At 34.8% G+C, this 15,582-nt stretch overlaps 1 protein-coding gene across 2 annotated transcripts in view; it reads left to right on the top strand.

The window, feature by feature from the left end:
* Positions 1-13,415: 13,415 nt before the first annotated feature.
* The window catches only part of LOC124361984, a 35,608-nt gene continuing 33,441 nt past the window's right edge, over positions 13,416-15,582 (top strand). For both annotated transcript variants that reach the window (XR_006922408.1, XM_046816103.1), the window contains exon 1: positions 13,416-13,566. Coding sequence is in view for 1 of the 2 variants with exons in the window: in XM_046816103.1 (XP_046672059.1) it covers positions 13,485-13,566 (82 nt within the window). In the remaining variant the exon portion in view is untranslated. The remainder of the gene's footprint in view (positions 13,567-15,582) is intronic.

A 15,582-nucleotide genomic window follows, 5' to 3' on the forward strand; every position in this document is an offset into this window, starting at 1 on the left:
ATTAGAAGATAAAGAGAGGGTGTTATGTTCATAATGGGACTTATTACCAACTTTTATTACTGTAGAATATTGTTTTTTCTTGAGTAGGGTGTAGTTTTAAAATCATATGTAGGTTTTTTAAGTCTTGCTTGAATTTATTATACCCTGAGTAACCCATTTCATTTCTTGTTGATTTTATTGTGTGTAATTTTTGTTGCTTTTGGACATGCAATATCAAAACTGTGGCTAAATGTTTACAAAAATGCATCAAACATTGTATCAAGAGAGAATGCATTATCAACATCACTCCACGACTCTCCAAATAAGAGGTTATTTAAAAGATGAGGTTTTATACAGTTATTTTATGGTTAGTGCACGCAGAAGCAGGAACAGGACAAATTACAACAGCACCAGTGCCTGTCTATGAAATAAACTGAGCAAAATGGTTGACTCCCCATTTCCACCACTTTATTGTTTGGCATGCCAGTCACCACCCAATTAAGCATCATCTGCTGGTAATAAGGTCCCCCCGAGTGGGAGGGTTTAGAAATTGTCTAAGACCAAAACAAGGTAAAATATTTTTAATTTGCTGTAGAACCACTGAGTTATCAAGCCAATCAATATTAAAGTTGCCAAGGATCATTCAATTATGTCTTTTAGTTTCTGCAACAATTCAGTAGTTCTTTCAATAAAATTGTTTTTGTTTCCTTTCATATGGTCTGATTAAAGAGATTATAAAGTTTGTGTTAAATGTAAATTTGCTCCACAAATATCAAAATTCATTTCCTCTTCCAGGTGAGATACATAAATAATTTGTGAGCTTACACAACATTTTCCGAACGTAACTCCTCCAGATTTTCGTACATTCTGCCTAAAGTTACAAAGAAAATTTTAACCACTGAAAGTTATGTTTTCGATTTCTTCTATTTTCAGCCCATGTGCAGAAAATATGATAGTATCAAGATTTTTCTGTTACCAATAACACTTCTATTTCTTTAGTTTTTTCACGCAAATATTGCACATTCATGTGCATAATTCAAATATTTTTGCCCGGAAATTCCACACGGCCTGATAAATTATTTCCTTTTTTTAATATACATTCTTGTATAGGCACATCCTTTATACAATGGTATCTATTTCTAATGAGTGCCTGTCATATCTAAAAAAACGTTCTTGAACTCGTACAGGAATCAGCATGGCACATCCTTTCTCCTCGGCACCACCACCCGCCTTCGCTATCGATGAGTGCAGAGGAGGAAACTCAGGGAAGTGCTGAGGTTGAAATGAAATGAAAAATTGTTTATTTAAACAGGCAAAGTTAGGGCCTCATGGCTCTTTCTTACACTTAACCTGTTTGAACAATAATTATTTATAAATATTAACCAAATTGATATTAACACTAATCTACTTTACTAAAGACATTAAATTAAACATTAATCTAAACATTAAAAAATTATAAATATGATGCTTCTAAAAAAATAAAAATATAGTTATACAATCATAATACAAAATAATATTACAACTTCCATTTTTAATAAGGACCAAAAACTATTAATAATACCTAATAACAATAATTTATAAATAAATAATAAGAATATTATAGAAATAAATAATAAGAATATTTTAGAAATAAATAATAAGAATATTTTAGAAATAAATAATATATATATGGTGTTTTATCTCACTCACACTCCTCACACACAATGAAAGCACCACACCCACAGACCCCTAGGACGGACCCGCCCCGACCAACCGTTCATGGTACAAACGTCTCAGTGCCGCCACAAACCGCCGATTTCCCTCAATGGAAGTGATTTCTGGGGGGAGGGAGTTCCACAGACGACAACCCATCACTTGAAAAGATCTATCAAATACTACAGTCCTGTGTTTGGGGCATTCTTAAGGTACGAGAACCAGAGCGAGTGCTTCTTACACTATCATGAGATATAAATTGGAAATAGTTTGAAAAATATTTTGGAAATGAAGATTGTAAAATTGAATGAACTAAATTTTATATTTTGATTGATCTTTGTTCTTTTAATTTCAAAACATTTCCCTGAATATAGTACGGTGTAATGTGTTGGTCTCGTCTCACATCATAAACGTAACGTAAACAGTAGTTTTCAGTCCTTTGCAGCTTCTCACTAAGTGCTACCGTCATGTCATTCGTCACAGAGTTGCAGTAATTGTAGTGTGGAAGTACTAGTGATTTTGTCAATAGTAGTTTGATCCGTTCAGGTAGAAATCTTTGTAAGCGTTTCAGTGAGTGGACAGATGCGAAGACTCTTTTACATATATCCCTCACCGTTTCCATCCAAGTCAAATTCGAGTTAAATTTCAAACTAAGATTTTTCACTGTTTCGTAGTATGATAGAGTAGTTCCGTCAATAATTAAGGATTCAATAGTGTTTGGATCCAGAAAGTTCCGTAAACGTGTGTGGCATATAAGTATTGGTTTGGTTTATGTATTTTAGTGTAACCCCATGGTTTCCACACCAAAAAAAAAATATTTTTAATGTCGTCATTGATCCTGTTGATGCAGTCATTAATGGAGTTAACATCAAAGTGCAAGTAGATTTGTAGGTCATCAGCGTACATGTGATACCTGCAGTATTTGAGAACTCTGTGAATGTCATTTATATACAGTACAAAGAGTAGGGGACCCAGGATAGAACCCTGAGGCACCCCACAAGCAACATACCCCCAGTCCGAAGTCATGTCAGCAACATTGACACACTACCTTCTTTCTGACAGATATGATCTCAGCCAATTAAGAACATGATCAGAAAACCCTACTACCCTTAATTTAGCTAACAGTAACTTGTGGTTTACGCTGTCAAAAGCTTTAGAAAAATCAAAAAGAGTAAGAATTGTGCCCTGTCTATGGTCCATGGCGAGTTGTATGTCATCAGTTACCTTTAGCAGTGCAGTTTCAGTACTGTGGTTTGTGCGAAAACCAGATTGATAGTCACTTAATATGTTATAGTTAGTCAGATATTCAGTAATTTGACAGTGCACAATTCTCTCAAGGCCTTTAGATAGTGCAGGTAGAATACTTATCGGCCTGTAATCCGAACATGACACTGGAGCTGAGATCTTGTTGAGGGGGAGGACAACGACAGACTTCCATTGAAAAGGGAAAACACAGCTTCTTAATGACGTGTTGAAAATTAAAGTAATAATAGGGAGGACAGCAAAGAGGATATTTTTAATGAGGCGTATTGGAATACCGTCATACCCCACAGCATTGCTGCGGATACGGCGTATAGCCCTCAACACATCACCCTGTATCACTGGCTTAAAAGTAAATTCAGGATAATTTCGCCTGTGATCAGGTAAGTTTCGAAGATAGGTTAAGTAGTCATTCACTTGACCTTGGTTGATAGTTGGACTACAAGAAGTGAAAAAGGTATTTAATTCATTCAATGGGATATGGACCTGATGTGATTCACGTTGCTTTCCCACCCCAAGGCTTTTAACTGTCGCTTGATGACTGTTTTCTATTCTCAAAAAGACGTCACGTGTATCTCAGTCTGGAATTGCGTAGAAGCTGCTTAACCCCATTCCTAAGTTCACGGTACTGGTCCATAAGTATAAGATCTTGGGAGCGCCTCGCTCTCCTCTACAGACTGTAGCGATGTGCCATCAGACTGAGAATTTCGTTTGTCATCCAGGGTACTAGACGCCTTTTAAATACGCTTTGTCACTATAGGTGTATGTTTGTCATAAACACCCATGATGGTTTTATTACCATCCACCATATCACCTACAGATTCAAGGTTTTGCCATGAAATCATCAAAATATCAGACATAAACGCAGCCTCATCCATATTTTTGATGTCTCTGTATTTTATGAATCTAACTTGAGCCTTAGGTATATTTACAAAATAAACACAATAGATTAGGTCTTGCTTTGATATGGCAGGGACTGGAAGTTGCCCATGAAGTACGACATGCTGTAGTTCTGAAACAACCATATCAAGGAGAGTGTCAGATCCGGCAGTGTGGTGTGTCGGTTCCAGTGGCAGTATTGTCAGATTACAAGAATTGAGAATAGAAGTCAGTTGTCTATAGTCATAGTCGTGATTGTTTTTCAGTAAATCAGTATTGAAGTCGCCCATGATCAATATTCGACTATATCCAGCATAAGTTGCAAGAGAGCATTTTCAGTCTACCAGATGACCAGTCCTGGGCGGGCGATAACACACTCCCAGTAATAGTACATCCAAACCAGACAAGCCAATTTCAATGAAAATGAATTCGGGCCTGGCCGAGTACTCAGATGGAGATAACGCAAGCTGTTTACATCTCAAGCCCTCCCTGACATAAACCGCAACACCTCCACCTGTCTTTCCCAGTCTGTCGTTCCGCTGCAGAGTATATCCGGGAAGGGCCACCTCACTTATGCGAATACTCGGCTTGAGCCACGTTTCCGAAATGCCAATCAGATCAAAATTTTGAAGCCGAAATATGTTTCTGATCTCATCAATATGCCCCCTCAGAGACTGAGCATTAATATGTGCGGCTTTCAAGTGTCTAGGGTAAGGGGCTAAGGAGCTAGATAAGATATCAGCTGTGGAGGGTTGTGGCGCGGAGGGGAGGGGGACCGGTCGGTCGGCGCGGCGACAGCTGTGCGTACCCGCTATCCTGGGTCCACAGACCACGGTGGCGCGACACGCCCGCCCGGCCCGCGACCGCGGCACTGACATACCCACACACACTCATCTACTCACTAATGTTCCTAACTATTTTTAACTGGGGCAAAACACAGTTACATGCTGTACGGCTCTTTGTGCGAAAATAAAAATAAAATAAAATAGGGGTGCAATAATAAAATAATTATAACAATGCAATACAATAATAAAATGCTGTATAAAACTAAAGGTTTATAAATTTATATAATTGATTAGTGGAAATAAAAACATATTAACAAAATAAAGAAGATTTGTGCTAACATAAATGCAAAAGAAAAACAAAAGTAATTTTCCCATGTAGAAGTGTTGATAATGTTTTCTATTTAAAATCATTAATGGTTTGTTACATGTTTTATTTTTCTTTGTGCTATTCAAAACCGAGTGCAATGTAAAACACAATATAAAGTAATACACGTAAATTAACATATATACATACACACATCATACATAATAAAAAAGAAAAAAAATCAAGCCTAACTTTTACTTTACCTGTATAATAAAAAAAACAAAAGGTTGTTGTGATTGAACGGCATGTAGATAAATCTTCAGCAAGAGGTATGATGTCCGTGTCGCTCATCCTTATAGTCGGACTCTCAGTGTTGTGTGAAGAAGCTCTCGATGCTGGGTGCCCTATAGACAGTTGGTGGTGAGGAGGAAACATGCCGGGCAATCAACTCATACAAAGCATGTTTGCCCAAGTCATATAGTGTAGGCCATGACGTGTGAAATATTTCCTTCCAAACTCACTTATATTGATAACTTCGATAACGTCCTCTGTCAGTGACATAGTTTTTTGGTCAACTTGTTCAACTATTTAATTGAACAAGTTAAGCAACTTTGCTGATGTAAAGTTTGGGAGCAGATCATATCGATGTGGCAAAGAAACAGAGGGTGTATTAGTGTGTTGGTTAGCCCTCAAAAACTTTACCAGTCTGCCCGGTAAAGTAACAGCAGTCCAGTTATGCCCAGGGGAGCATTGCGATAAATCATTCGTACCAACTACAAGTGTTACAAAATCATTCTCCTGTTGTTCGTTAGCTGCCTTAGCATTGGATGCAAGAGGTGGTGAGACTTTTTCTTGTTCTATCTCTTGCGTTTGCGCAACCTCACTTTATCATTCAAGCAATGGTCGTCAAATTGTGGTTCTTTGCTCAGTCCATCAAATTTGTTTTAACAGTAATATCATCAACACTCTCTTAACAAGATGTCTTCATTATTCTTTCTCTTCCATGTATCCTTAAAAGTTCTTCAGAGCTCAGGACTATAATCACCGAATCCGTTAGCGTATCTACGTCATGTTGATATGGGGTGTTACAGCCCACAGCGACATCGATCTTATATAATTTAGAGCATACCGTATGTGATTATGGGCACTGTCACAATTTAAAATGGATGTATTTTGTTCTTTTGTTTGCTTTGAACTGTAATATCAAAGAGTCCTTTATTTTCAGCTCTATAAAATGTTTTAATTTGTCTTTTTTACCCCCTGGTGATAAACGTGGAGTTGAGGCAACAATAGATAAATAAACTGAGAGGGTCATCATATTTAGGTCTTTATATTTGTTAACATGATTCACGATATGAAAATATTTTTTATATAGCACTTGAAATTTTTCTGGAAAATTAAAACACTTTCTGAGCTCGTGCTATTTCTTTAAAGAATTATTCCATAACTCAAATGATCATGAAAAATGCATAATATGAGCTAAGCAATATTTCCAGATTGACACACTCTTTACGTGCGTAATAAATAGAAGAGGGATAAGTTTGTTCACAAACACAACATGATAATCCTAGCTTAGTAGATGTTAGTACTCCATTACTAATCTATTGGTGGACAGATTTTGAGTAAACTTAATAACCTGATCAAACTACAAGACAGCATACAGTCATATACAATCGGTTAGTACAAATATGTGTATTAAGTACATGAGATGATTGCTAAGGTGCATTACTTGATTTATTATAAACTTGATTTATTATAACTTCATATCACTGGAGTAATAATATTTAACTTTGTTTTGGATAACCTTATATAGTAGGTAGTGGAAGCAGTTTATTCATTTTTGTTTTATTAGAATGGGATTTGTCCTTTAGTATTCCCTCAAACTGTTTAATTATATTTATTCAGTTCTCTCCAAACAGTTGTATTTTACACATCATATGGTAGCAACCTCTTACCGGTCTTGGACCGGGTGATCTGCAGAATGGAAAAATGGACCAGGACGGGATTCCGCCTAACCTTCAGCAGCGTCAGATGGTCACATCCTCTCAGTTGCAACACCATATCATGCGATATGAGGGGAACTATTAGATCATAGCATTTGCTAACGATTTTCTCCATTCCGTTTACTGGTTTATAAAAAAAATGCTAAATGCGATGTAAATAGGCTAATTCAGAATTCTAGAGGACAAATATGTGGCTACGATTATTTGTTTTGTTTACTTAACGTGTAGTATTAATAGTCCTGTCCTTTGTTGTTTTACTTTAACTACGTCAACTGAATATGCTCAGTTTGCATTTAATTTGATTCTGCTTGGTGATTACAAAACGAAGGGATTACTTATTTATTTAAAGTTTTGTTTAAAATTTTACAAAGATGTGCATCGTTGCTTATTGGTTGATAAAACTATAGAAATACCAGGAAAGGCAGTGATTAAGATATTTAGGGAATAAATAACTTTAAGTAACACAAACTTCATTTTTAGTACGATAAATAAAAATGTATTTTTGCAGAGAGGAAAGATTAGATGTTCAGCATAACATTACTTTATTACGATGAATGAAAAAAGTAAGACAGTCGCGAGACTGACCAATATATCTGTAAGTGGCTACGTACTGTACTTCTTATAACGGGCTGTGAATATATCTCTTGAAAAATGTTTACCAATTAAATGCTTATATTTTAAACTAATTTGAGACAATAAATTCTTTAATACATTTTTTTTAAATTTTCTATTATACATTTTATTCATACATTTATTTAAACCAGAATTTTACCATATATTTTAGTTCTTTTGCAACGATTGTTTGGCATTGGAGGCTTTTTAGTGTGTTAAATGTTAACATGGGTACTAATACGGAGTATGAATTGATTTTATCAGTTTTTACAGCTTTTAAATTGCAGCGTAACCTAACCTGAAAATTTCCGTAACGGAGAAAAGTCTGCAGAACCAGAGATAAATCCAGACCACGCGCTATTTCGGATAACTTTTACGTCAATAATATGAGTAAAATGATCGAACAGTTAGAAAACAATTCATTGTAAAACACTACTAAATTAAAGAAGAGTTTCGTTGTTTTCCTTATCATATATAATGTTGCATGTTACTATGGTTTTATCTCCCTTTAAATCTCTCCTAACAAATATTGCATTAACGTCAACTTTTGTTAGCTCAAATAAGATGTTTTTAAAACGGTTTGTTTAAGGGTCGGTAATCTATCATTTTACTTTTTAAGTATGTAGAAAACATAATCATGCGTGGCGTTCCGTGACGAAAAACGAAAGTATTTCCCTTGTGCTAAACATACATCCTTAGCCTGCCAAAAGAAGTAGTAACTTCAAAAATGTATTTCTACTTGTATTGTATTAAATGTTGAGCATATTATTATTTGAGTATTATCTTATAATTGTATCTTACATAAATATAGTTATGTGTAGTGTATTGTTTACTGTCATAAATAAAAGTAGTATACTATTTGTTCGCGATAGTAAGTATACGTGTATTGTCGTTTTAATGTTGTATTTTATAATGTTTCCTGATGGAGGTAAATGTCTATGACAAGATATGCAAGTTGTTTGCAGGGATAGGAAAACAACTCTTCACCTTCATAAAAAGAATGTATTCCCATACAAAGTTTGAATTGATAAATTCAGTTTGTCATACCAAGAATATATGGGGTCCAAATTAATATCCAGCAAACGAACTAATGGGATCCAAACATTTTCTTTCAGATTCTTTACCAAAAAGTATATTTTTTATTTTGTTATATAACACTTGAACTAGATTTCATGGCTGTTGACCTGGCAACACTGATGTTGTGGTTTTTTTATGTTTCACGGTTTCATTTTCATAGAAACAACCATGTTTCAGTAGTGAAAGTAGACGAGCTCCTCGTGGGCCAACTACTTGGACTGATCATAAACCTCGGAGAGAAAGAGTGGGGACAAAGCCGAGCAGTACCGACAAATCCCAAACATACAGCTGAACAGCGACCTCAGTTCGGAACGGTTCTGATTTCTGTTATCTATTACGAGTTAATTAATGAGTCGTTTTATATCCGAACATAGCTCAAAACATAGAAGTTATATAGAACTTATACTACATAAATGTTTATTCAATTAATTATAATAATATTTAACTTTCTTTATACCTCCAAAGACACTTGCCAAATTTTAGATGGTGCACAACGAATAAGGTGTCATAATTTCATCACATTTTGCATATAGGCTTAAAACAACGGTAAATAATTTTATTTAATTGGAAAGCTATTAAAATTAATAGGCAGGCAGCGGGTAGGCTGGGACTCTTATTCCTTCTGAGGCAGCGTCTCTGCAACAAGCAGAATGGTTACTGGTCATGTGTACGTCTAGCCCCAAGTGGGGCTATTGTTGCGTTAAGTCGTGGAGAGTTGTTAATTGTGTAGTTTTAAAATTCTGTCGCTTTCAAGTAGTCTGATTGGTTGAGTAGTGAAGTGGTGAGTCAGTTGGTTTTGTTGTTGTTCTTTCTTCTAGGGTGGGTCATCTAGATGACTTTCAGTTGTGGGATTTTTTGAGTTGTGGACGGCTTCCCTGGTTGCCCACTCACGGATGTGTTTTCACGGTGATTCAGCTGCCGCTGCATACATGGCTCTCGCCTGGCCTGTGATATATTCATGCAGGCTGGGTAGTCCTGCAGACCGTAAGACGACCGTGTTCCTGACGAACCTTGGTGCGTTCGTCAGTTGGCGGAGCGTCTTGTTCTGGAAGGCTTCTAGTGCCTTCCTGGTCGTCTTGGAGGTGTGTGGATGCCAGGCCGGAGCCGCGTATGTCACGATAGGGCGAACTATCGTTTTGTAGAGCAGCAGCTTCGTGTTGGTAGGTAGTCCGGAGTGACTATATATATATATATATATATATATATATATATATATATATATATATATATATATATATATACTAACATATATATACTCATATATATATATATGTGAGTATATGTTTGGTTTACAATTCTAAATACCACTTTTAATGGTGGCTTAGAAATATTTATGTAATACATATGAAAATAATTTAGTCCAACTGATCTCTAATGCTAAGAATATACAGGTTTATGGTACAATTACATTAATACAATTTATACTTAATTACTTAATAATTTATGTTACATTTATTACTAATTTATACAATTTATTGAAGTCTCCCATTGTAACTCAGAAGGCTTAATTACAGAGAAATTTCTATCTTTTTCTCCTCTGTGAGGCCTCTCTACGAGGGTCTTTTGTTCTTTTTGGTGAAAAGAAAACGTTTGTCAGATTAATTGCCTGCTTTAATTAGTTGTAAATAAAGGTTTAATAAAATCAATTTAATTTTGCTGCATCCTGCAACATCCAGTTTTGAAAATGTAATTTAACCTCTTACGGCCCAAATTATTTATTTGTCAGGAAAAAAATCTTTTACCAAAACTTTTTGGTATTAATAAACCTTTTAAGATGACTACTATTTTTTTTAAATTTTTATTTGTATATTTAGGGGTTGTTTAAGGTTTGTTGCAAATTAGCAACATTGGGCATAATGTAAAATAAGCTCAAAATGGGTATGTAACAAAAATGAAACAGTGGGTTATAATAGAATAATGTTTATTTACATGAAAGTTTTCATTGTCAGGGTAATACATTAACAGTTTTTAGAAACTTGCTAATAAAAACACTCTAGTAGAGTACACAAACATAATAAAATAAGTTTAGGCATAAACCAGATATGGTTAAGCTCATGTGTGAAATGCGGTGAAGCAATTGCGAGCTTTTGTCAAGCAGAGATGAACACTGCACTTGATGCACTTCACCACAGTTATTCCTTTGCATTGTGGGTTTTTGCAACGTTGTCGGTCCTCTGTGATTTGAGGCCAGTGTGATGTCTCATCTCTTCTAGTAGTGGGCTCTGGAATTGGTTTGGCTGGGCCACGTTTCTTCTTTAGATTGTGTTGCATATCAATCTGATCTGCAGATGGTCTTCCTCTTTTCTTTTCTGTGTTCTTCCTTTGTTTTAGAAGACTCTCGGCCACACTTGATTTGAAATCCAATAAATCCATTATGTCTTTTTTAGTTAATTTTTGCTCTTTGCAACTTCTTCGGTAAACAAGCCATGAGTTTACGAGTGTGAGATCCATGAAGTGGAATAAAAACTTTAGGTACCATTTCTTGGATTTTATTTTTATTCTGTAGTATGCAATCAAGCCATCCAAGAGGTCTACACCTCCCATAAATTTGTTGTAAGTTACTACAGCTTTCGGGCATGGAACAAAAATTTCCTTTGATGATTTCCTATCATATCTCTTAACTTCTGTCAATGGAAGCGCACTTTCAAAAGTCGAAACTAAGGTTACTCCTCTGTTGTCAAACCATTTGATTGCTCTCACCTCAATGTCATCTTTTTCATGTTTCTTTTCTTCAAATGATCCTCTTCCTTGTGCTTTCATTTCTTTATCTTTGGGAAAGTTTAATCCCGGAAACCGACCAGTCCTTATGGTAGATAATCCACCAATGCCTAGCTTAGAAAGTTCAAAAAACAGTGGCAATGAAGAAAACCAGTTGTCAAAGAAAAGTAGGTAATCTTTCTCCCTTGGAATGGTGTTGGCCATTTTCAGAACTATATTTGAGCTCGCCCCAAGATCAGGAAAACCAGGAACTGGCTGAATTTTCCCACAGTAAATTTCAAAGTTATATACAAGTCCTTTTGTATCACACAAAGCAAAGATTTTATAACCCCATTTTTTAGGTTTTTTTTGGATTGTATTGTCGAAGTTTTGAGTTCCCCTTATAAGGAACAATCTGTTCATCAACACATAAGTGCTGTTCCTTGGAAATCATTTTGAATTTTTTCTTTAAATGATCAACCATGGGACGAATTTTGTAAAGTCTGTCACGCTCAGGATCATTTGGATTGTAGTTCGTGTTGTCATTCAAATGCAAGTTATTTTTTATTTCAATCCAACGATTTCGACCCATAACATCTGCTACTTTTGGGACTCTTGTCAAACTTGCCCAATACATCCTTGCCCTGGGAAGGCCAAAAATTGACATTGCAAAACAAATACCAATATATTGTTCGAGTTCATTCCTGGTCAAGTTCAATGGCTTGTTAGGATTTTTTTGAATTGCAAATAAATTTGACTGATCTACAATTCTATCAAGAATTGAGTTGTCAAAAAATTCTTTAAAGTATTCTATAGGAGAGGCACGCACAGTACTTTCAGGAAGTGTGTCTTTCCAGATAACAGGCTCTCTTACACTTTCGGCAGCATCCACATTTGTCCAAAGTGGGGGTGGAGGCTTATCTTTGTTGGTCTTCCTTGGTGCCTGCGTAGAAGTAGACGGTTCTTCCTCTTCTGCTTGACTTGAGGTTTCATTTCGAATTTCTGCTAAGTTGTCTTCTTCGGAGTTCATTTCTTAGTCTAAGGACAAACACAATTGAGTTAGATCATTATAATATTACATTTACATACACAAAGTAATAAGTATCACCAATAATGTCAATGAGCTGTGCTTACCATTATTGTATTTAGATTGCATAAATCTTTCCAGTCGGTTTGTGTGGGCAAGGTCTGGGTCGTAATCTGGGTCGGCGTCACTGTCGTCTGCACTATCATCGTCACTCGAATCAGGTGGCAGCATACAGCATTCCTCTATTTCTTCACTCGTGAGATAAACCGGAGGACGAGGATCCCTCCTTGATCGATTCATCTCTAATTACAAATATAGGTTTTTAGTTTTACAATAGGCCCCTAGCATAAATCTTCGAGACTCTTTTGTAATGAATTATGCTTATTTGGAAACAAATATGTACCTTGAAAACTAAGTTTATAGTACCCAGCCATTATGGCCCAATGTTGCAAAAAATATACTAACAGATTTTCAGGTTTTGGCCCACTGTTGCATTAAAGAGTCAATGCGGAATCGAGAGTTTTCTAGGTTATGGCCCAATGTTGCAATAAAGACTCAAACGGTTTTCGAGCTGTAAACTTTGAAAATTTGTGAAAACAACTTATATAATCAATTAATATACTTAAATAATGAAATTCTCAACGCCTAGTATTTTTTTGATTTAGCTAACTTACCTTTTTTTGGGAGTATGGCTTCTCTAAAGCTGTTGAATTGCAGAGCATGTAAAATCCAAGAATCACAACAACAAGATGGCTGCCTCTGGACTACCTGTAGTCAGTGTAGCCAATGTTTTGCCACAAAATTTACCACCAGTATGTTGCAAAAACGTAACAATGGGATTTAAAGCGATATTTAACATCTAAAGTCCTAAAAAAAATTAAATGTGGTATGTTGCTAAATCGCCGTAAGAGGTTAAATATATGTGTGATGTACCAAACTGCGGAAAGGGGTTTAACTCAGAGTATAAGCTGAAAATACAGTGATACATTTTAAAAGGTTTGCCAGGTACTGAAACAAATTTAATCTAGAGGAGTACGAAGCGAGAGCGTGCGTACTGCCATTCCACTTTTCCAATACATGGGCTATCTGTAGTTGGCAGGAGGGGCCTCTCCATCCCCACTCTTTCTCTCTGCAGTGTGCGATCAGTGATCAGTCCATCCAGGTGACCCATGAAAAGAGCTTGTCTCATGATGAGCCCGTTTGTGAGATGGAGATCAGAGATGGAATTAGATATGAATATGTATTATGAGGGTATGTAAAACAAAATGTACTAGTAATTTGCCCATCAAGCAATTGATTGTAATAAACCTAGCTAAGGATGTTTAATAATTTTCTTTATTGATGACTTTAATAACTTTAATACTGCCACCATGTTGTAAAAAATGATTTAAAATTAATGGACAGTATACCCTGCTAATATATATATATATATATATATATATATAATATATATATATATATATATATATATATATATATATATATATATATATATTAGCAGGGTATACTGTCCACTCTACTTTATTAAAAAATACAAAAAAATTGGTTCAAGTTTTTAATTAGTCCTAACAGTAATTTTTATAACTAAAAAGAAGACATTTTATCAAAATGATATATTTTTTATAAAATTGTTTTTCTAAACATTGTTATTGTATTCTGCAACATAGCCAAGGATATGATATAAATCTTCATCATTAGATTGCATGTGATTTCCACACACCATATACTACTTTTGGCAAAATTGCTGCAAGAAAGTATGCAATAAGAATTATTTTTGTGTTTGACATTTAAATAAAGGTTATGGTTGAATTCAGACATTTTTAATTGTTTGTAGGTTATGAAAGATACCTTCTACATTTGTATTTTTTGATTTCAGACTCATACCAAGACTTATTTTGGTTATCCTAAAGGTAGACTTTATTTTTTTTTTTTCTATTTTACCTATTGCAAAATAAATTTTTGGCAAAAGGCTCGGAACAATTATTCCACGTAGCCTATTTAAAAGCTTCTATGTTATGGTTGCCATTATAGTTAATTTGTTAGTGTACATCTGCTTATAATTACTTCCAGAGGTTATTTTTAATTTTCTTTCTCTATTTATTTATTTTTTTATCACATACAATTTACTAGACATATAAGTTTCACAAGTGTTATTTTAATATTATATTCACTCATCTATTATTTGGTGTTGTTTGTGTTATTGTCCTATTAGTGTAGTGTTAGTAAAAGCAGGGATTTCTCTAAGGATTTTTATCCATAGGATACTTAGGATTGGAAAAGCTGAGGTTAGTCTTCTCACCTGGGGCCTGTCAGGTATAGCCTAACCCGAAATTGGTGGGCCACGGAATAAAGACCCCAGGATACCAGGAGACATTTATGTTTCCTAGTGTATCAGTGTTTAATGTATATTATTATTATTATATATTTTTATCTATTACTGATATAAATTTTAAAATCTCATTATATAGCTCCATATCTAAACTTCGTAGAATTTCTATTAATTTCTCTTCATTGGATAAATTGGTTTTAATTCTGTTAATTTTTTTAAAGCTTTGCTCTCTAGCAAAATGTTGCTTAGGACATTCCATGATTAGATGGCCTACCGTTTCTTTTACTCCCATAATACACTGTAGGCACAATGGGGTAAAATATTGTTTGATTCGAAAAAGATGATAATTTATCCTAGCATGTCCAAATCTTAGTCTACATAAGTTTATTACCTTCCATCTTTGTAATTTATTGTTTTGAAACCAAGGATATTTAGAAAATTTAGGTTGAACTTTTTTATACCATTGACCTGATTTGTTCTCTTCAACTTCTTTCATAAATTTATTAACATGATATATATATATATATATATATATATATATATATATATATATATATTGTAAGGTTTCTTTGATATCTCATACTAGGCCATAGTTGGTTGTGTTGTTTTGTAATGTTATTGTTAAATTTATTGTTATTAAAATTCTAATGTATGAGACTCTTCTTGTTACAGTTATTTATAACTCTTGTTGTATATGATTTTTACCTATCAAAGTTGGATAGTATATCGAATTGTTCGATAATAGCAATCGAATTGTTCGATAATAGCAATCGAATAATGGTTGTAGGCCGCTTATTAAAGTCTACCCTATCCTAAAGTTGTTTTTTGGTAAACAGCTAATTGTCAAAACAATGGCCTCAAATCTCATAACCCATTAACCATTTATGATGGTACTGTCTCATGACGGTCCACATGGTGCCAAAACGCTGATCACGAGA

This window comes from Homalodisca vitripennis, chromosome 5 (assembly GCF_021130785.1).
Source record: "Homalodisca vitripennis isolate AUS2020 chromosome 5, UT_GWSS_2.1, whole genome shotgun sequence".
NCBI classification, from domain to species: Eukaryota; Metazoa; Arthropoda; class Insecta; order Hemiptera; family Cicadellidae; genus Homalodisca; species Homalodisca vitripennis.